Here is a 23,513-nt window from a genome sequence, read left to right as displayed (position 1 = left end):
TACAGCTGTCCTCCTATAAAGGTGTGTAGGAGTTTGTTTAGATGGACAGATGAACAGAGCATTTGATCTTGGAAGCAAGCAGGACTCTGGAACTCTAATAAGCTCCGGTTACCCACAGTCTGACACCCCTCACCCATTACAATTTTCTTTCCCTTTCCTGTAATGAGATCAAATTGCTATGGAGCAGGCTTCCTAAACCCCTCAAGACTGAAGAGACTGAGGCAAAATTATTATGAAAACATTGAATCACTCAAGGTCATCTTTCAAACTACCCTTGGAAGTTAAGGTAACAAGGGCCAATGCTTCCTGGAATCCTTGTCCACCATTGAACTGAATGGGCAAACCTGGTGCCCAGGCACTTTGATAACTGAGTCATCCATAGGGGTGAAATGTGTGATACATTCTCAGGACCACCTTATGCTTTAATGAATGTAAAATTAACTTTATATTGCCTCCAAAATTCATTTTCTGAATACATAAGTTATGATCTAAAGTTTTAACTTGGCCTTTTGACTTAAAAGTTTAAATCACCATCCAGTCTCAGTGAATATGTAGTTATAAAGAACTCAGGAGCTTCCGTCCCTCCCGGAACTCCCATCTGGACCAGAGGTGAATGCCTGGGTTATAGTCAGAGAGGCAACTGCGCCTGGGTCCCACTGCTGGACACAGGCCACTCCGGGAGGACCTGACCAACTTGGCCCCAGTTGCCTGCCAATTGGTGGGCCCTGCAGAAGGCTCCCCTTTTCCAAGACTGCAGGCAGACACTGCAGTCTCCACACCCTGGCCCCATACCCATCTGCTGGAGACCCCAGCCACTTCCTGAGACTCAGAGACCAGCCCCCAGCTCTCATCCTGCCCTGGAGCTCCCATCTGGACCAGAGACCAGAGGAACTCCCATCTGGACAGGATAAGGAGACATCAGGGACTTCCCGAGACTCAGTCCAGCCCCCCAGCTCCTGTCCGGCCAGCACTCTGGACCAGAACCCCCATCCAGCCCAGAGCTTCCATCTGGACCAGAGAGAGGCTCCCTAAATCTGTCAACTCTCTCTGGACCATGTACACTGATAAGACCAAGAACGAACCCAAGAGGAGATGGGCAGACGTCAAGGCAGAAGTACATACAACAAAATAAAGAGCAATACAGCATCACCAGAACCTAGCCCTTCTCCAACAGCTAGACCTGAACATCACAGAATGGAAAAAGCAGAAGAAAACAACCTTATAAGTAACATCATGAAGAGGCTAGAGCCTCATATAGAAGAAATCAAAAATAAAGTGGAGGAACAGACAAACAAAAAATGGGAAGAACGCGATAAAAAACTAGAGGAAAGGACAATTAAAGCAGAAGAAAACAGTAAGTCCCTGAAAGAAAATGATGAAAAAGCAAGGGAGACAATCCAAGACCTGAAGAGGGAAATAGAAAAAATGAAGACACAAGCAGAGGAAATGCTGGAAATAGAAAATCTGAGTAAATGAACAGGAACTTCAGATGCAAGTATAACCAACATAATCCAAGAGATGGAAGAGAGGATCTGTAGTGTTGAAGATACATTAGAAGAAATAGATTCATTAGTCAAAGAAAACACTAAAACCAACAAAGTCATGACCCAAAATGTCCAAGAAATTTGGGACACCATGAAAAGACCAAACCTTTGAATAATAGGGATAGAGGAAGGAGAAGAATACCAACTCAAAGGCACAGAAAATATATTTAAGAAGATCATAGAAGAAAACTTTCCCAACTTAAAGAAGGAAATGCCTATGATGATACAAGAAGCCTATAGAACACCAAACAGATTAGACCCCCCAAAAAGTCCCCTCACCACATAATAATTAAACAACTAAAGATACAGAATAAAGAAAGAATATTAAGAGCAGCAAAGGAAAAAGGCCAAGTGACATATAAAGGCAAACCTATCAGAATAACACCAGACTTCAATATGGAGAATTTGAAAGCCAGAAGGACCTGGACAGATATAATGCAGACACTAAGAGACCGTGGATGCCAGCCTAGACTAATACACCCAGCAAAACTATCAATCATCATAGATGGAGTGAACAAGACCTTGCAAGACAAAACCAGATTTAAACAATACTTATCCACAAACCCAGCCCTACAGAAGGCACTAGAAGGAAAATTCCAACCTAAGGAAGTCAGATACACCCATGAAAACACAGGCAATAGATAACAGCACAGCAGTAAATCCCAAAGAAGAGAAGTACACACACACTACCACCAAAAAATAAAAATAATAACAGGAATGAATAATCACTGGTCATTAATATCCATTCATATCAATGGACTTAATTTACCTATAAAAAGACAAAGACTAACAGAATGGATACAAAAACAGGATCCATCTTTCTGCTGCATACAAGAAACACACCTCAGATTCTAAGATAGACACCTCCTAAGAATAAAAGGCTGAGAAAAGACTTTCCAATCAAATGGTCTTAAGAAGCAAGCTGGTGTAGCCATCCTAATATCCAGCAAAATGGACTTCAAACTGAAATCAATCAAAAGAGATGATGGAGGACATTACATACTCATCACAGGAAAGATCCACCAAGATGAAGTTTCAATACTGAACATATATGCCCCAAACACAAGGGCACCAACATATGTAAAACACACATTACTAAAGCTTAAATCACATATAAAACCCACACATTAATAGTGGGAGACTTCAACACCCCTCTTTCACCTCTGGACAGATCTGCCAAATTGAAACTTAACAGATGCAACAAAGAAAGAGAACTACAGAATGATCTCCCTCATGAACACTGATGCAAAAATACTCAATAAAATACTGGCAAACAGACTCCAAGAACACATCAAAACAATTATCCACCATGATCAAGTAGGCTTCATCCCAGGGATGAAAGGGTGGTTCAACATAAGAAAGTCTGTCAATGTAATACACCTGTAAACAAATAGAAAAAAACCCACATGATCATCTCACTAGACACAGAAAAGGTATTTGACAAAATCCACCATCCCTTCATGATAAAGGTCTTGGAGCAATCAGGAATACAGGGAACATACCTAAATATAATAAAGGCAATCTAGAGCAAGCCAACAGCCAACATCAAAATAGATGGAGAGAAACTCAAAGCAATACCACTAAAATCGGGAACAAGGCAAGGCTGTCCCCTTCCACCATACTTATTCAATATAGTACTTGAAGTTCATCCACAGCAATAAGACACATAAGGAGATGAAGAGGATACAAATTGGAAAGGAAGAAGTCAAGCTTTCCCTATTTGCAGATGACATGTTAGTATACATGAGTGACCCCAAAAATTCAACCAAGGAACTGATACAGCTTATAAACACCTTCAGCCACATAGCAAGATACAAGATCAACTCAAAAAAAGTCAGTAGCCCTCTTATATACAATAGACAAACAGGCTGAGAAGGAAATCAGAGATACATCACCCTTTACAATAGGCACAAATTATATAAAATACCTTGGGGTTACTCTAACTAAACAAGTGAAGGACCTATATGATAAGAACTTTAAGTCCCTAAAAAAGAAATTGAAGAAGACGTCAGGAAATGGAAAGATCTCCCATGCTCATGGTTAGGCAGGATTAACAGTAAAAATGGTGATCTTAACAAAAGCAATCTACAGATTCAACGCAATCCCCATCATATTACCAACTCAATTCTTCACAGACCTGGAAAGAATAATACTCAACTTCACATGGAAAAACAAAAAACCCAGGGTAGCCAAAAGAATCCTGTACAATAAAATAACCTCTGGAGGCATCATGATCCCCGACCTCAAACTCTACTATAGAGCTATTGTAATAAAAACAGCTTGGTACTGGCATAAAACCCGACATGTGGACAAATAGAATCGAATTGAAGACCCTGACATTAATCTGCACACCAATGAACATATAATTCACCTATAAACATAATTTTTGACAAAGAATCCAAAACTGTACAATGGAAAAAAGAAAGCATCTTCAACAAATGGTGCTGGCATTGAAATGCCCTCCCGTCTCAGTAACTTAGCCTAAGAAACGGCCTTGAGAGAGATAATTGGGAAAGTAACCTTGAGTCAAAGCAGGAGATATCAAACACCCGGTCTTGGGAGGAAAAAACCTTGAGTCAGAACAAGATATCTATAATTGGCTACCTGGCCTTGGAGAACAAACAGCTGCACATTTCTGAACATTAAAGATAGTCCCCAAGTTCACCCTGGCCTTATTTGAATTAACCAATTGGGACCCTGTAACTATGCTTCTCGCTTCTGTAACCGTGCTCCTGCCCCTAGGACTCTATAAGAAGTCCCCCTTCCCCTAGGAAGGCGGCAAGTCTTCCTGGAGACTGTGTCACCCCAGGTACCTGCGCATTTGAATAAACCCTCTTGCTGTTTGCATCTGATCCGTGGTCTCGGCGTGTTCTTTGGGTTTGGGGTCTCTCTTGAGGAAAGATCCCCTGTGGGGGGCTTTCTTTCAGCATAACTGGATGTCAATGTGTAGAAGGGTGCAAATAAATCCATATCTGTCACCGTGCACAAAACTTAAGTCCAAGTTGATCAAAGACCTCAATATAAATCCAGTTACTCTGAACCTGATAGAAGAGAAAGTAGGACATAGTCTTGAATGCATTGGCACCAGAGATCACTTTCTAAATATAATACCAGTAGCACAGACTCTGAGAGAAACAATCAATTAATGGTTCTGTTGAATCTTAGAAGCTTTTGTAGAGCAAAGGACACAGTCAACAAGACAAAGGAATAGCTTACACAGAATGGGAAAAGGTCTTCACCAACCCCACACCTGACAGAGGGCTGATATCCAGAATATATAAAGAACTCAAGAAATTAGACATCAAAATGCCCAACAGTCCAAGTAAGAAATGGGCTATAGAACTAAACAGAAAATTCTCAACAGAGGAAGCTCAAATGGCTGAAAAACATTTAAGGAATTGCTCAACATACCTAATTATCAGGGAAATGCAAATCAAAATGACTCTGAGATACCACCTTACACCTGTCAGAATGGCTAAGATCAAAAGCACAGAAGACAGCTTATGCTGGAGAGGATGTGGAACAAGGGGAACTCTCCTTCACTACTGGTGGGAATGCATGCTTGTACAGCCACTTTGGAAATCAATATGACACTTTCTTAGAAAATTGGGAATCCATCTCCCCCAAGACCCAGCTGTAGCACTCTTGGGCATATACCCAAGGAATGCTCAATCATACCACAAAGGCACATGCTCAGCTATGTTCTCACTGATAGGAGGATACTAGGTGTAAAACAAAGATGACTAGACTGCCACACAACTCCAGGGAGGCCACCTAGAAAATGGGACCCTAGGAAAGACACAGGGATCACCCAATGATAGAGAAATGGATGAGATCTACATGAACAACCTGGATGACAGTGGGAGTAATGAAGGGCAAGGTTCAAGGGAAAGAAAGCTTAGGGGAGCAGGAGATCCCAGCTGGATCAAGAACAGAAAGGGAGAACAAGGAATAACAGACCATGATAAATGAAGACCACATGAGAACAGGAATAGGAAGAGTGCTGGAGAGGTCCCCAGAAATACACAATGATACATCCTCTGTAGACTGCTGGCAATGGTCGAGAGAAAGCCTGATCTGACCTAGTCTGGTGATCAGATGGCCAAACACCCTAACAGTCATGCTGGAACTCTCATCCAATAACTGATGGAAGTGGATGCAGAGATCCTCAACCAGGCCCCAGGCGGGCTCCAGGAGTCCAATTGTCGAGAAAGAGGAGGGATTGTAAGAGTGTGAATTGTTGAGACCAAGATTGGAAAAGCGCAGGGACAAATAGCCAAATGAATGGAAGCACATGAATTATGAACCAAAGGCTGTGGATCCCCCAGCTGCAGCAGGCCCTCTGGATAAGTGAGCCAATTGAGTAGCTTGAACTGCCTGGGAGGCACCCAGGAAGTGGGCCCCAGACCTGTCCTTAGTGCATGAGGTGGCTGTTTGGAACCTTGGGCTTACACAGGGACACATGCTCAGTCTGGAAGGAGGGGACTGGACCTGCCTGTACTGAATCCACCAGGTTGAAATGAATCCCCAGGGGAGTCCTGTCCCTGCAGGAGATGGGAGTGGAGGGGAGGGGCTGGGGGAAAGGTGGGGGTAGGCGCTGGAGGAGGGAGGACAGGGGAACCCATGGCTGATGTGTAAAATTAAAACACAAATATAGTAAATTTAAAAAAAGGAAAAAAAAAGACTAGTTACCAAAACACAAAAAACAAAACCAAGAGCCTGGTGTTGGTAGCACACATCTTTAATCCCAGCTCTTGGGAGGTAGAGGCTAATGATCTCTGTGAGTTTGAAGCCAACCTGGTCTACAGAGCTAGTTCCAGTACAGATGGTCTGTTACACAGAGAAACCCCATCTTGAAAAAAAAAAAAAACAACAAAAAACAAACAAAGAAAAAAGACTAGGCACCAACCCTCATATCAAGGCTACATGAGGCAACCCAGAAGGAGGAAAAGGGTCCAAAGCACAGGCAAAAGAGTGAGATATCCCTCACTCCCACTGTTGGGAGTCCCCCCCCCCAAAACACCAAGCTACACAACCATCACATATATGCAGAGAACCTAGCTCACACCCATACAGGGTCCATGTTTGTCTCTTCAGTTTCTCTGAGCCCCTATAAGCCCTTAGTTGACCCTTAGGCCATGTTCTTATGCCTTCTGGCTTCTACAGTCCTTCTTCCCTCTGCTCTGTGGGGTCCCCTGTCTCCACCTAGTGTTTGTCAGTCCCAGTGTGGATTATCTATTTCTGTTTACTATTTTCAGGTCTTACTTAATGTTTGTTCTTATTTAGAAAGACTTCAAGTGCATCATTAACTTATTAATATCAACTCTCCTCAATGTATTGATATAGGCATTTAGCCTTATAAGCCTTCCTCATGGGATGCTTTCATTGTGTTCCACAGATTTGGGTATGCTGTGTTTTCATTTTCATTCATTTCTAGAAATTTTACATTTTCCTTCTTGATTTCTTCTTTGGCCCAATTACATTTCAGAAATGTGCTGTTTAGTTTCCATAAGCTTGTGTGCTTTTTGTAGTTTCTTTGGTTATCAATTTCCAGTTTTATTCCATGGTGGTCAATAGAATGAAGGATGTGATTTCAGTTCTGTATTGTTGACACTTGCCTGGGTCTGCAGCTTTCCCTCTCTTCACACCCGTGGGTCTTACAGAGTCAGATATGGTTCCCATCCTGATTTCTCAGCTACCACTGGAACTGCTGGAGACACAGCCCCCTCTGAACCTTCCATTTATCTGTGGACCCAAGCAGGAATTAACTCAGCTCCCCAATCTGGGTCTGCAGCCACTGCTACCGAGTGTGTGGACTTTCTGAGCACCTGTAGGCCTACGGAGGAGTTACATTTGGTTATGTCTCCTCCTTTTCCTTAATTTCATCTTTTATATTAAAAAATAAAACTAGATAGTGGTGGCTCATGCCTTTACTCCTGGCACACTGGAGACAGAGGCAGATGAATTTCTGAGTTAAATATCAGCCTGATCTACTGATAGAGATCCAGGACAGCCAGAGCTACATAGAGAAACCCTGTCTTGAAAACAAAACAAAACATGGATGAACATTTTACCTCTACATATGTAAGTGCATCATGTCTGTGCTCATGACCACCAGATGTCAGAAGAGGGCATTAGTCCCTTGGACCTGGAGTTACATATGGTTGTAAGCTAACACTGTGGGCTCTGGGAACTACATCAGAACCCCTGCAAGAATGGTTAGTGCTCTCAACTGCTGAGGCATCTCTTCAACTTCTCTATCTCTTCTTGTTGATAAAGAAAATTCATTAGGCAATCTCATGTTACTCTATAACTTTGTCCTCTCTGAATTACTAGCTGAACTTGTTTTGCTAGGTTAAGTGTCAAGCCAGTTCACATTCTTCCTAGTAAAAGGTGGCATGATGGTTTGTGGATGGAGCTCCCAAGCCCACAACAGGTCACAGGCCAGGGACCATACATTTGGAAGAGAAAGGTGTAAACATTATAGCATCCATTTCCTAATTAGACCACTGACACCCACACTCCTACCCCATCAATGAATAATTAAGAAAATGCCCTACAGGCTTACCTATAACCCAATCTCATGAAGGCATTTTCTTAATTGAGATTCCCTCCTTCAGATGACATTAGCCTGTTTCAAGCTGACATAAAGCTATCCACCACAGTGGCATCTGCTTGTAATCCTAGAACCAGGATAGGTACAAGCAGATATCTGAGACTCAGTGGCTAGCCAGTCCCACCTACTTGATGAATTCCAGGTCAGTGAGAGACTCTGTCTCAAAACAAAAGAAAAAGGTAGATGTCTGATGTTGTCCTCTGGTCTCCACCCACACACTCTTATATATGCACATACACCTGAATATGTGTATTACATGTGTGCACTCACATACAGGAACACACACACACACACACACACACACACACACACACACACTCTGTGATAAAACCTGGCTTGTTATAACTAGATTATTTTCATGTTAGGCATAACTAAAATTAAAATTCAGATGCTTTATTTTGCAACCATGAAGTGACACACATACTGTGTGATTGGGATTGCTGTGGTGTGTGTATAACTCATATGTTGGAAACCTGAACTTTCCAAACAACAGAATGGACTTTGAGGAGCAATGGGCCATCTGGGCTATGTTCTTTGGAGTGAGGTCTTGAAGGGAACTGAAGGAAAGAAGTGGGAGATGGATATGATCAAGATGCACTTTATGCAAATTTCAAAAAATAATATTATTTTAAAGGCAGGAAACTCCAAGAAAGTACTTGATGAAGTGCCTGGTGTTAGAACCTTGGCAAACGAAAAAGAAATCCCCCAACCCACCCAGCCAGCCAAAGGGGAATTAGAGTCAGTGGATAAAGCACTTGTATGCTAAAGTGGAATCAGATTTCAAGAATCACCCTAAAGTGTGCAGACGTGACAGCCATTTAGTAGAGCTAGACAGGATCCCTGAGCTAGCAAGGCTAGTTAGACTAGTGAGCTCTGGGTTCATCCAGAGACCCCAGATGAAGTGGTGGGCTATGGAGAAAGATACCTAAGAGCATCTTCTGACCTCCAGAGGCATGCACCCACATATATGTGACCCTGTGTGAGCATGCACCCCACATCTACATATGCAAAAACAAGACACCCCAACAACAAAACAATGAAACATGAAAGCAAAAAACAACAGAAAGTTTCCGTAAACAAACCAAAGCCCCAAATAAAATGGACAGATAATCATTATCTCTGTTTTCCTCCCTCAGTCTTGAAGAACAGACACCATTTTCTCCCATGAGCCACAGCGTGTGTGCCCTTGTGTCATTATGCACAGCAGTTTCCTTCCTTCTCCTTTCTCAGTCCCTCTTCTCCAGTGGAGTTTCAGCTATTTTCCCTAGGAGTGATGACTTGAAAGTCCTTCTGTCATTTCCCTCAGGTGTCCCTTTCCTTCTCCCTCTGTGCTCTACTGAGTGCCTGACCCGGTGTCAATGTCACATCTTGGTGACAGCCACCAATCCTGTCAGCTCCTTATAAATAAGTCACCAGTCTCAAATAACTTGTGACATCAACACAAATTGAACCAAGACAACAGTTGTCATTAAACTGTTCTCACAGCCTTGGAACGCCTTCTCTGTTTATCTTCAGGACTACTGTTCCATGGTAGAACATGTGGAGGGATATGCTGGTGACCCCTGACACTCTCAGGCCACTTCAGATACTCTTGTCTGTGCCTTCCCTAAGCTTCTGGTTCCTCTGAAGACTTCTTGCAGTGAGTTACACATCCAGTGTCTCTCACCATATCCCTTTTTGAACAGTTCAGGCTGTCTTGGAACTCACTATGTGAAATCCCAGAGAACCTCTTGCCTCTGCCACCTGAGTGATGGCATTCAAGGCTTGCACCCTCATAACTGGCCTTATGTCTCTCTTTGTGCTGATCTTATTCAAGTGTCATCTTACTGTGTATCCCCCACTGATGCATCCAACCCAGGGCAAGTGAAGACTCAATTTGGTCAAATGGAAAACACTCATGATTCTAGAGAAAATTATGCATGAAGACTAGAGAACCAGGGCCTGACCTAGGCTGGGAAGGATCCCTGGAAAAACCCTGTGGATGGCAGGCACAATGGCCACTTGTTTCTTCAGGTGGGCCAAATGGACACTTAAAGCTACCAGGACAGTTATATTATAGAATAATTTGTCATACTGAAAGTGGTGAGGGTAGTGATGTTGCTCAGTGGTAAAGACACTTGCTGCCAAACTTACAGACTTTTTTTTCTTTATCAAGTTTTTTTTTATTTTATAATTTAATTTAGTTTTACAATTCAGCCACAAATTCCCCTGTCCTCCCTCCTCCCGCCCACCTCCTCCCAAACCACCCCCAATTCCCATCTCCTCCAGGGCAAGGACTCCCCTGGGGATTCAGCTCAGCCTGGTAATTCAGTCAAGACAGGTCCAGTCTCCTCCTCCCTTCACCCAGGCTGAACAAAGTGTCCCTTCATAGGCCCAAGGCTCCAAACAGCCAGCTCATGTACTAGGGACAGGTACCGGTCCCACTGCCTGGGGGCCTCCCAAACAGTTCAAGCTAATCGACTGTATCACTTATCCAGAGGGCCTGATCCAGTTCCATGGGGTCTCCTTAGCTAGTTGTTCATAGTTCATGTGTTTCCAATAGTTTGGCTATTTATCCCTGTGCTTTTTCCAATCATGGTCTCAACTGTTCTCACTCATACAATCCCTCCTCTTTTTCGCCGATTGGACTCCCAGAGCTCCACCTGGGGCCTGGACCTGGATCTCTGCATTCACTTCCATCAGTCATTGGATGAGAGTTCTACCATGACAGTTAGGTTGTTCAGCCATCTAATCACCAGAGTAGGTCAGTTCGGGCTTTCTCTTGACCATTGCCAGTACCCTATTGTGAAGGTATCTTTGTGAATTTCAGGAGACCTCTCTCGCACTTTGTTTCTTCCTATTCCCATAGAATCTTCATTTATCATGGTATCTCATTCCTTGTTCTCCCATTCTGTTCTTGATCCAGCTGGGATCTCCCGCTCCCCTAAGCTCTCTTCCCTTGCCCTTCATTACCCTCCCCCCACTTCCAGTTTGCTCATGAAGATCTCATCCATTGCTCTGTCATTGGGCGATCCCTGTGTCTTTCCTAGAGTCCCATTTTCTAGGTAGTCTCCCTGGAGTTGTATGGCAGTCTAGTCATCTTTGTTTTACATCTAGTATCCTCCTATGAGTGAATACATACCATGTTTGTCCTTCTGAGTCTGGGTTACCTCACTCAGGATGACTTTTTCTAGATCCATCCATTTGCCTGCAAACCTCATGATGTCATTGTTTTTCTCTGCTGAGTAGTACTCCATTGTGTATATGTACCATATTTTCTTTATCCATTCTTCAGTTGAAGGGCATCTAGGTTGTTTCCAGGTTCTGGCTATTACAAACAATATTGCTATGAACATAGCTGAGCATGTGCCCTTGTGGTATGATTGAGCATTCCTTGGGTATATGCCCAAGAGTGCTACAGCTGGGTCCTGGGGGAGATGGATTCCCAATTTTCTTAGAAAGCACCATATTGATTTCCAAAGTGGCTGTACAAGCTTGCATTCCCACCAACAGTGGAGGAGACTTCCCCTTGCTACAGATCCTCTCCAGCATAAACTGTCTTCTGTGTTTTTGATCTTAGCCATTCAGACAGGTGTAAGGTGGTATCTCAGAGTCATTTTGATTTGCATTTCACTGATGATTAGGGATGTTGAGCAATTCCTTAAATGTCTTTCAGCCATTTGAGCTTCCTCTGTTGAGAATTCTCTGTTTAGTTCTATAGCCCATTTCTTACTTGGACTGTTGGGCATTTTGATGTCTAATTTCTTGAGTTCTTTATATATTCTGGATATCAGCCCTCTGTCAGGTGTGGGGTTGGTGAAGATCTTTTCCCATTTTGTATTGCTTTGTCTTGTGGACCATGTCCTTTGCTCTACAAAAGCTTCTCAGTTTCAAGAGGTACCATTGATTAATTGTTTCTCTCAGTGTCTGTGATACGGGTATTATATTTAGGAAGTGATCACCAGTGCCAATGTGTTCAAGACTATTTCCTACTTTCTCTTCTATCAGGTTTAGAGTAACTGGATTTATGTTGAGGTCTTTGGTCCACTTGGACTTAAGTTTTGTCCAGGGATATTAATGACTACTGACTGTTATTTTTTGGTCGTAGTGTGTGTGTACTTCTTTTCTTTGGGATTTACTGCTGTGGTGTTATCTATTGCCTGTGTTTTCGTGGGTGTATCTGACTTCCTTAGGTTGGAATTTTCCTTCTAGTGCCTTCTGTAGGGCTGGGTTTGTGGATAAGTATTGTTTAAATCTGGCTTTGTCTTGGAATGTCTTGTTCACTCCATCTATGATGACTGAAAGTTTTTCTGGGTATATTAGTCTAGGCTGGCATCCATGGTCTCTTAGTGTCTGTATTACATCTGTCCAGGTCCTTCTGGCTTTCAAATTCTCCATATTGAAGTCGGGTGTTATTCTGATAGGTTTGCCTTTATATGTCTCTTGTCTTTTTCCTTTGTTGCTCTTAATATTCTTTCTTTATTCTGTATGTTTAGTTGTTTAATTATTATTTGGCGAGGGGACTTTTTTGGGGGGTCTAGTCTGTTTGTTGTTCTATAGGCTTCTTGTATCTTCATAGGCATTTTCTTCTTTAAGTTGGGAAAGTTTTCTCCTATGATCTTGTTAAATATATTTTCTGTGCCTTTGAGTTGGTATTCTTCTCCTTCCTCTATCCCTATTATTCATAGGTTTGGTCTTTTCATGGTGTCCCAGATTTCTTCGACATTTTGTGTTATGACTTTTTTTGGCATTGGTATTTTCTTTGACTGACAAATCCATTTCCTCTAATGTATCCTCTACACCGGAGATCCTCTCTTCCATTTCTTTTATTCTGTTGGTTATGCTTATATCTGTGTTTCCTGTTCATGTACTCAGAATCTCTGTTTCCAGCATTCCCTCTGTTTGTGTCTTCTTCTTTGTTTCTACTTCCTTTTTCAGGTCTTGGATTGTTTCCCTCATCTGTTTCATCACTTTTTCATGTTTTTTTTTTTTAAAAAGAGATTTATTGTTTTCTTCTGCTTTATTTGTCTTTTCCTCTAGTTTTTTATAGAGTTCTTCCCATTTTTTGTTTGACTTTTTATTTTCTTTATTGATTTCCTCTACTTTTTTGTTTATTTTTCCTCAATTTCTTGGTTTTATCAGTGCTATTGATCCTATCAGAGCTGACAGATTCCGCGTTTTAGGAATCCTTTCTTGGTCCAATGAGAGGTGGCTGATTCTGCTTCTCAGAAAGCCACTCTTGGTCTAATGAGGGCTGGCAGATTCCCTGTCTCCTGAGTTTACTCTTGATCCAATGACAGCTCTTTATCCAATGAGAGCTCTCTTTTCTCTGGGCTGGGTGGGAACTCACTGAGCTAGATGGGAGCTCTCTGGGCCTGATGAGAGCTCCCTGGGCCAGATGGGAGCTCTCTGGGTCAGAGTGGAGCTCCCTGGGCTGAATGGGAGCTCTCTGGACCTGATGAGAGCTCCCTGGCTAGATGGGAGCTCTCTGGGTCAGATGAGAGCTCCCTGGGCCAGATGGGAGCTCTCTGGGTCAGATGAGAGCGAGCTGCCTGGGCCAGATGGGAGTTCTCTGGGTCAGATGGGTGTTCTGGGCCTGATGGGAGCTGGAGGATGGTCTCTAAGTCTCAGGAACTGGTAGGTGTGTCAAGTGGATGTGTGTGTGGGCAGAGTGTGTAGATTGCAGGGTCCCCTGGGGGTAGGGGTGTGTCTTGGAGAAGGGCTGCTGGATGGCACTTGAGCTGAGTTGGGCAAGTCTTCCCTTTAATTGCTTGTCCAGTTCCAACTGGTCATCCCTGTAAACATATACAAATGAGCCACACTAAACAGACTCAGCAGGGTGTTTTTATATATTTATACTTATATGTGTGTAACAATAATAATTAAAAGGAGGCCATGATATTGAGATGGAGTGGGGACATACGGGGAATTGGAGGGAGGAGAGAAAGGGGATGTTGCATTTTATTTTGTTTTAATTACAAATGCCAATAAGAAGATGGAAACCTTGAGCTACATGATCTCTTTCTTGTTTCCTGGTTGTGTCAAGGATTTACTATGCAACCTTGGGTGAATCAGTTATCACTTGGGGCATGGTTTCTTCACTTGTTATGGAGCTGTCCTTACAGGGTTGAGGAGTGGATGATATCAGCTAATGTGGGCAAAGTACTTAGAACAGTAAACATTAGCTATTCTTGTCTTATGTAAGCTTTTTATTTGAATTTTGTTTGTTTTTGTTTTTCGAGATAGGGTTTCTCTGTATAATTTTGTGGCCTGTCCTGGATCTAGCTCTGTAGAACAGGCTGGCCCTAAACTCACAGAGATCTGCCTGGCTCAGACTCCCGAATGCCGGGATTAAAGGAGTGCACCACCACTGTCTGGCTGTAAGCTTTGTTGGTACAGGGTGCATGTATGTGCATGTACCTGTGGTTGTGTTGTCCTCCACACTTCCCCAAACTTCAAATTGAGGAAAAAATGTAATTTCTAGAACTCAAGGCCACAGTGGTGGGTGACTTCTATAAGTCCTTCTTATTTCTTAGTCCTCCATCCTATACTTAGGAACTCTTGGATCCTGGTGGGGCTGGAGGATTTGGGAGATTCTAAGTGATAAATAAGATTGATGCAATGATAAAGAAAGAGGTGTCAGAAACTTCTTGATGTGGGGAGAGGTTGAAAGAGGCAAGCAGTGTTGAAAAGATCTTATGATTGGGGTGAGCAGGCATTTGAACCTCTTAGTTCAATTCTGCTCGATTTCTCTTTTACAAAGGTGAAGAGACAAGTCTAGGAATACCAGAGACCACATACTTCCCATTCCTCATATCATATCTTCACTTTTTTCAGAGGAGAGCAAATTGTAAGAATGGTCATGGATATTAAGTCTGACTGAGATACTCAGTTCAAGGTTGTTTAACTTTTAATACCTTTCACAATTTGTAATTCAAAAGCTATGCTTTCCTTAAAAATTCCCCCTCTCTCATTCTGTGTGTTCTCTCTCTCTCTCTCTCTCTCTCTCTCTCTCTCTCTCTCTCTCTCCCTCTCTCTCTCTGTGTGTGTGTATGCCACTTGTATCTGGGTGCCTTTGGAGTCCTAAGAACAATATTGGATCTGCCTGGAGATAGATTTATAGGCAGTTATAGGCTGCTAAGTTTGGGTGCTGGGAATCAAGTCCAGAACTTCTGGAAGTGTAGCAAGTGTTCTGAACTGCTGACCCATGTCTATAGCCCCAACAGGTTTTTGAAAAAAAAAAAAGTACCTTTTATTGATTTTTTTACAATTTCATACATATATCTTGATTGTACACACCCGCAGCTCCTTCCTGCTCCCTCCTAAGCATTCCTGATACATCTCCTCCCCCTTCATCTCCTATCATTTTTACTATTGTTGTTAATAACTCACCAAATGCAATTACTACTGCCTCTCAGCATGTTGACTGATATGGTGCTAATTATTTTTTAGCGTCTCTCCCTCACTAGAGATGAGGGGAAAGTTTGAGATTCTGTTCTACTTAGTACTTGGCATGTGCAGGCTTCTCCATGCCCAGAATCCAGTGGCATCCCCTCTTAGAGGGAGAAAGAGGAATGTGAGTCAAGAGGACACTAAGGTGTTGGTGGGTGGGATCACCCATTTCTAGTTTCCCAACTGAAGAGTCACAGCAACTACACTCAAGGAGGGTTAGAGGAGAGTGGGTTATCCTGCAGCTGTCAACAGCTTAACTTGTTCATCAAAACCCAAAGTCTTCCTGGTTTTTTTTTTTTAGAAGCCAATGTCCTGTGAAAATTCATTCTGACCTTCCTCTAAAACACATTTGCTAAGATGATCTGATTTCTAGGCCTGACTACTGGTCATTCATACTTTCCTTCCATTCATTCTCTTTTCCTTTGAATATATGAAAACAACGGATTCACTAGGAAGTATGGGGCCTTAGACTCATGGAAATCTACCTGCCCTGCACATCACGGGACATGGCCAGAGCGCTTGGAATCTATGCCAACAGCCATCACCTGGTCAGTGTAGGACATGTACATGTTCTAACCCATGTTAGGTCTTTCTCTGAAGAGGAAAAACAGAATACATGGTCTTGGTGCTATTTAAAATTTTTCTATTAGGTGTACTTTGTGGGTGTGTCTGACTGTGCTATCACATGCTTGTGGAGGTCCGAATACATCTTGCAGGAGTTAGTTCTCCCCTTCTACCATGTAGGTCTCAGGGGTGAAACTCACCTTATCAGGTTTTGGCAGCAAGTACCTTTACCAGCTGAGCCATCTCACCCACCCAAAGTATTACCAATGCAGCCTCAACTTGGTGGTTTGGAGATTTTTTCCTCCTGCTAAAAGGGATTGGATCTAGGATATCATGCATGCTGCTCAAATGCCCTACCACTGAGCTATATTTCCCAGCAGCATGTGTGTTCTTTACTTCCATAGAATGGAATTATAGATAAAGAAAACATGGAGATGCAATACTGTATATTAAAGGAATGCTCCCGAACACCTGGAGTCTCCCATCTCCTGACTTACTTATTGAAGTGACATGTACTTTTTAAATACAGGGTCTCACACTGTAGCCCAGGCTAGCTAACTTAAACTTACTATGTAGACAACATGGTCTTGAACTTCTGGTCTTCCAGTCTCTACCACTGGAGTGAAGAGATTAGAACCACCACCAGACCCTGTTATGTGGTGTTGATGATCCAGCCCAGGTCTTTGTGCATACTAGGCAAGTACTCTGTCAGCTGAGCTACATCCCCAACCCAGAGCACCGCACTGTACTTATTTTTAATTAATACATTTTGTCGTCCAGCAACGTTACACGTGTATCTGATGCATTCTGACTGATTTCCCCTCTCTCTCTTACTTCACCCCCACCCTTGTCAGCCTCACTTCTTCCCTGAAAATCTCTTTCCCACATTTGTGGTTTGTCTTGTGTCCTGCAGACTTTGACTGGTGCCATCTGTGTGACTGTGGGTTTAGAACTGTCCATTAGACCTGTGGGTCACCACCTGCCAGTGGGCACACAACTGAATACAAGGCCTCCCTCTCTCCCGGAACCTGCTAGGTGTCAATAGTTCAGCAGGAAGTGGTGAGGTCTGTCTCCTTCTCATGATGACCACTGTCATGGAGTGGCAGAGGTTGAATTGTGGTGGGTAGAAGGAGTAGAGGAATTTGGTTGTTGTTGTTGTTTTTACCCTAGGCAGGGTCTCATGTATCTGAGGCTGGGCTCAAACTCTCTATGTAGCTTTGAACTTTCTCTTTGAACTTCTGATCCTCCTGCCTCTACTCCCTGAGTTCTGGGATTACAGAAATCTACTACCAAGAACTTGGTGTTGAGGATGGAGCCAGGGCTTTGTGACTGCTAAGCTGTCACTCTACCATCTGATTTCATCACTACTCAGAGTTTTTCTTTATTCTTAAACAACAAACAACCAAACATCTGCGGTCCCAAATAAAAATAAAAACTTTAACCAATACATCAGCTTTATTGGTATGCATAATTCACACACTGCATGATTTAGCCATTTACAGTGTAATTTTCTTTTCTTTTCTTTTTTTTTTAAGACAGGTTTTCTCTGTGTGACAGCCATGGCTCTCCTGGATATTTTCTGTAGTCCAGGTTGGTCTAGAACTCATTGAGATTTGCCTGCCTCTGTCTCTGGAGTGCCGGATGAAAGGAATATGCCAACACCATCTGGCATACAGTGTAATTTTCAATGATTTTAAATATGGTTCTACAGAAGTTACACAGTCAGTGACTTTTAGAACATTTCATCACTTCAAAACAACTCCCCTAACAGTCACAGGCAACTGATCAGAGGGATTTTCACACACCCCATTTCATATTAGCTTTCTCTATAGTCTTTTGTTGTGAGCCATGGCTGTCAGGGAACACTTGTAGTCTTGAGTCTCATTTCCTCACTCTGTAAAACATGACCTCATTGAACCATGCTGAGCAGCTAGCTGGTCCTCTGGGGCAAACTAGAAACTGCCACTGTGCCCAACTCAACTTGACAGATCTGAATGATGACTCTATTTCATAGTGCTGACTACTGCTCAGGACAGTATTACAGTCTAGTAAAGGGTCTATAGGAAGACCCTCAGTGGTGGGCTAGGGGGAGGAGTCACATGTGTGGGAGTCATACCTTGGAAGAAGTGACTTTATTTGTTAGTGGCACAGGTGAGTACAGGTTCTAACAGATTGCTATTGTTTTGCCGAGTTGAGTTGTCAAATATGACAAATGTCTTTCAGGTCTATGTCCAGATAGCACAATTCTTGCTTCATTTCATGTATTTTTAAATGAAGACAGCCTTGGTGAAAGGGCATTTCATGTCAATGAATTTGTTTAATTTCTGATAAAAAAAGAAGAACTTGTTGTCCTCCTGAAATAACTGCAATGTTTACTGATTCCACACAGAATGTTAGCTCAGTAGACATCAATATGGGCTGTGCATGAACTTTATGATCTGCCAAAGTGAAGAGGATACCAAAGTCCAAATGGCTGGAGCCCTGGCCCCACCATCTTCCCAGGGTATAAACACTGCAGGCTGTGCACACTTCAGCACTGTTGGGCAGAAGGAAAGCCCTGCAAAGGGTGGCACACACAGCTGGAGGGAGAACACAGTGGGGTACATTGTTGACAGACAAGCCATGATGGACCTGACTTCAGTTCTCTCCCTGGAAACCTGGGTCCTCCTGGCAATCAGTCTGGTGCTTCTATATCAGTGAGTAACCACCAAAGATCCTCTCCCACCATGTCCTTGGGATTGGGGTAATACTTAGACCTATATTCTGGTATTGTCTGGAAGGTCAAAAGTAGTATTGGAAGCAGGGCCTGGAGAGATGACTCACTGACTGCCCTTCTAGAGGACCCAGTTTTGAATCCTGCCATCCACTTGTGACTCACAATCATCTGTAACTACAGTTGCAGGGGATCTGATGCCTTCTACGGGTGCTAGAATAAAACCTTAGAAAGGAAGCAGAGTTGAAATGAACTCTTATAAAAATATTTTAAATTACATAGTTTTATTTATTGGTGTTAGGGGCAGCGCATGAGACAGTGTGTGTGTTCGTGTGTGTTTGTGTATATATGTGTGTATCAAAAGATAACTTTGGGGAGTCAGTTCTCTTCTATTGTGTTCTCCTGGAGGTCAAACTCAGATTGTCAACACTGGCAGCCAGTGCCTTTACCTGTGGAGTCATCTTGAAGGTCCCAAATAAAGTGCAACTGAGTTCATCTTGCATTTTTTCAGCATAAAAAGGGATCAAACCAGAGCCTGTATGTGCTAGTCAAGCACGCCATTACTGAACTATAGCCCAGTTATACTAACTCTTAACATTCATATTGATGTTATGCAGATCTGCTTCACACACACACACACACACACACACACACACGCTTTAAATTCCCTCTTGCTGAGGTGAGGTGGTTTTCTGATAAGATTTACTCTGACCTGATTGACTTTCATGTTACCCCTAGATCCACCAGAACTCAGGAGAAACAGATATGAACAGTGGGCTGCCATGCACATTGGACCCCCCCCCAGCCTTTCCCTCAGCTCCCTGGGAATTGGAGGGGCAGCCATGTCATTGGTTGCTTCACTTTGGGGTTTTGGTCATGTTTATCTCCTCTCTTCTGTGTGTATGGTCACAAGGCTTTCTGTTTCACTTTACAGATATGGGACCCATAAACATGATGTCTTTAAGAAACAGGGAATTCCTGGGCCCAAACCTCTGCCTTTTGTAGGAACTCTGCTGAATTACTACAAGGTGAGTGTTGATTGAACTCTCCATATGGCTTCCCTTGATGGCCAATAATGGTTTAGTTCTATTAAATGCTCTTTGGGGGCATCCACTGAGACTTCAGGCCCTCATACTGTGTGTTCTCATTATATTAGAGAACCTCTAGTGGTTCCTTATGGCTTTATTTCCAACTTAGAACTATCAAATGTGCGTGTGTGTGTGTGTGTGTGTGTGTGTGTGTGTGTGTGTGTGTGTGTGTGTGTGTGTTTGTTTATAGTGTGTATGCATGTATTTGCAAGTGTGTGAGTGCCCATATGTGTGCAGGTGCATATTCATTGATTTGTGTGCATGGAGAGGCCAGAGGTTGATGTTGGGTGTCTTCTTGATCCCTTTTCACCTTATACTTAGAAGGCAGGGTCTCTCACTTGAACCCAGCTCTCTCTGACTTGAGTGTTTTGCTAGCCAACTTGCTCCAGGGAGCTCATGTCTCTGCCTCTGGCAAGTGGTGAGTACTGGAGGGCTTTAACTAGAGCCTGGAATTTACACAAATACTGGAGATATAAATTCTGCTTTTTAGGGTGTGATTTTCCCACTGAACCATCTCCACAGCTTCCACTGTCAACTTTCCCCCATATTTATTAATTTTGGGCGAGTATGCATATGTACCATGGCTTGCACATGTAGGTCAAATGACAACTTATTGGTCGGTTTCCTCATTCCATCATATGAGTCCAGGGATTAACTGGGGTTATTGGGGTTGGTGGCAAGTGTCTTTTCATCCAGAGCCATCTCACTGGCTCTAATGTCAGTTTATTCAACATCAAGTTTGCCCCAGGTGAAACGCCCAGATCTGCAGTCCATTTAATCTTGATATTTGAGACATGCTGCTCAAACTTTGTAAGAAAAACAAAGTTTGTTTCTTACCCAGTGCAGATTCTGGAAAGGCACTGCTGTACTTATTTGAAGAAAATTTTGAAGGGGATTCCAGCTTCAAGGACATCAAGCTGTATTCACTAGATTAAAACTCTCCTCTTATACCCAGACTCACGAGCAACATTTTTTCTTTTTACTGAATATTTCTGAATCATCAGCATTTCACAGACCCACATAGACACCTTTGGTGGACTTTTCATATGCCTGGGTTCTCTACAATCATTGAACCCCTGAGATTATTTCCATGGCTCTATCCCCAACATTCAACCTTCATGGTATGTCTGTGTTCTTGAGAACTAGAGTATTTTGTTTCATTCTCTTCCTTTAGGAATAGAGGTTCTGGTTAAAAATTGATTCTTTTAGAAAGAAGATTTCATGCATATACTTGTGGGTTTGTATACACAAGTCCAGTACCTACATAGGCAAGAAGAGGGCACTGGATTTTTCTGGAACCAGAGTGTGGGTGCTGGGGATAGAACTTGGATCCTTGGGAAGATCAGCAAGTACTCTTAACTACTGGGTCACATCTCAGGCCCTAATGACAAATTTTCTATTCTTTTTTGTTTCTTTGGTACTGAGAATGGGATCCAGGGCCTTCTACATGCTAGGCAAGTGCTCTAACACTGAAATGTCTGCTCAGGTTTTTCTTCCTAAAGGTTCTATGCCTACTTTGCACATTCTTTAAAACAATTATTATTATTATTATTACTATTACTACTACTACTACTGTATGCATTATTGTATCTGGTAATATGTATATGTACGTGTCTATGAGGGTGAATGCAGAGGCCACAGGAAGGTATCAGATGTCTTACCCTATCACTTTCCCTTTTCCCACTGAGCCATCTTGCTGGTTCCACTAAATGTTACTGAAGAACCTTTCTCTGTCAGAAGCAATAAACCTACTTTCATGGGATTTTAGGGTCTGGTTCCCTGGCTACAGAAGGGTTGGTCCATACAATGCAATAATGGATTTCGTGCAATTTCTCTTTCCAGGGTGTAGGAAAATTTGATGTCGAGTGCTATGAAAAGTATGGAAAAATATGGGGGTGAGTATTCTGGAAAGTTCTGTGGAGTTGATCCTTTAGGAAGATGTACTCTGCATGTGCAAGGACAATGCCAGCCTGGGACTGTAGTCATGCACCTCTCTGTTGTAAGGGTGATACCACATGGCATTAAGTGCCTTGGCTCCCAGGTCTAATTATCTTCAGAACATTGAACACTGTGGCTTTTTGACAGGTTTTGGTGTTCCATGGACCTGGGCCTTGTGTTTTGTTGTTTTGGTTTGGTATTGAGACATGGTTTCTCTGTAGAACAGCTCTGGTTGTCCTGTAACTCACTCTGTAGACCAGACTGACCTCCAACCCACAGAAATCCATCTGTCTCTGCCTCCTGAGTTCTGGAATTAAAGGTAAGACTTTTGACAGAAGAGTTTATCATTGTGTCCTGTCTAATCAAACAGACTTTGGAGATCCAATGTGTTTAAAAACCAAAGTGTTCTTCCTTGGATCTACATCCTCAATGGTTCTGTAAAGCAGCTGAGTCGGCAGCAGAAACTGTTCGCTGTCATTGATGCTGGAGTCTGGGTAGATCTTTGGAGTAGGTGTCATCATATGCTAGGAGACACAAACAAGTGGGAGGAGGTTCTGGCTCTTCCTGCCTCTTCATCTCTTCTCATCCATCCTTAGGAACCACAGGCCTGAACACAGATCTGCTGAGTTGACATAGACCATAAAGACCATGTCATTCAATGCCTACAGCAGGCTGTGCTGTCTGTCCAATGGCCCTGTGTGAATGTCTCCCTGCAATATTATTACTTGTCAGCACTTGATAGTATTTTCTCAACTTTTCACAGAACTAATATTGTATCATATCATACCATACCATATCATATCATATCATCATATCATATTTATTTATTTATTTATCCACTTATTACTATTTGTGTTGTTTGGGACAGGATCTCTTTAAGTAGCCCTAATTGTCCAGGTACTGGATACGTAGACCAGTCTTGCCTTGAACTCAAAGATATGATTTCTTCTACCTTCTAAATGCTGGGATTAAAAGTGTGTGCTGGGGTTGGGGATTTAGCTCAGTATAGAGCACTTGCCTAGCAAGCGCAAGGCCCTGGGTTCGATCCTCAGCTCCAAAAAAAAGTGTGTGCCACCACGCTTGGCACTGATATAATTTTTTTCCCCTTTGGTTTTTCTAGAAAGGGTTTCCATGTGAAGCTTTGTGCCTTTCCTGGAACTCACTTGGTAGCCCAGGCTGACCTTGAACTCACAGAGATCCCCTGGCTCTGCATCCTGAGTGCTGGGATTAAAGGTGTGTGCCACCACCGCCCAGCTCATTTTTATATAAAACATTTTGCTTATATTTTTCATTAGTTTTGTGTGTCTGTGTCTGTACCAATGAATTTAATTGGACTTAGAAAAGCATGAGAGAGCAAGAGATTATATACAGGAGTGTGAGGTTCACCACTGACCTAGACTTCTTGCCCTCCCCCCAGCAACTGTTTCCTTTTTCCTTTTGTGTTACACTCGTTTATTTATCAGAGAGGGGCGTGTGTTCCCTGGCACCATGTAAATGTCAGAGGACAACATGTGGCAGTCAGTTCTCCATTCCACTGTGTAGACCCCAGGGCTGAACTGGAGTTCACGGGGCCGTTTGCCTTCCTCATTCCAGGGTTAGTGTGTGTAAATCCTCAGGCA

The 23,513-nt window shown here is 42.8% G+C and overlaps 1 protein-coding gene across 1 annotated transcript in view; it reads left to right on the top strand.

Moving 5' to 3' along the window:
- The first annotated feature begins 18,780 nt into the window (after positions 1-18,780).
- The window catches only part of LOC118572364 (cytochrome P450 3A11-like), a 48,579-nt gene continuing 43,846 nt past the window's right edge, over positions 18,781-23,513 (top strand). The window contains exons 1-3 of the mRNA XM_036171943.1: positions 18,781-18,851; positions 19,803-19,896; positions 21,799-21,851. Coding sequence (XP_036027836.1) covers positions 18,781-18,851; positions 19,803-19,896; positions 21,799-21,851 — 218 coding nt within the window. The remainder of the gene's footprint in view (positions 18,852-19,802; positions 19,897-21,798; positions 21,852-23,513) is intronic.

The sequence above is a fragment of the Onychomys torridus genome, chromosome 22, assembly GCF_903995425.1.
Source record: "Onychomys torridus chromosome 22, mOncTor1.1, whole genome shotgun sequence".
In the NCBI taxonomy this organism is placed as follows: Eukaryota; Metazoa; Chordata; class Mammalia; order Rodentia; family Cricetidae; genus Onychomys; species Onychomys torridus.
This window is presented reverse-complemented; position numbering and strand designations above follow the sequence as displayed.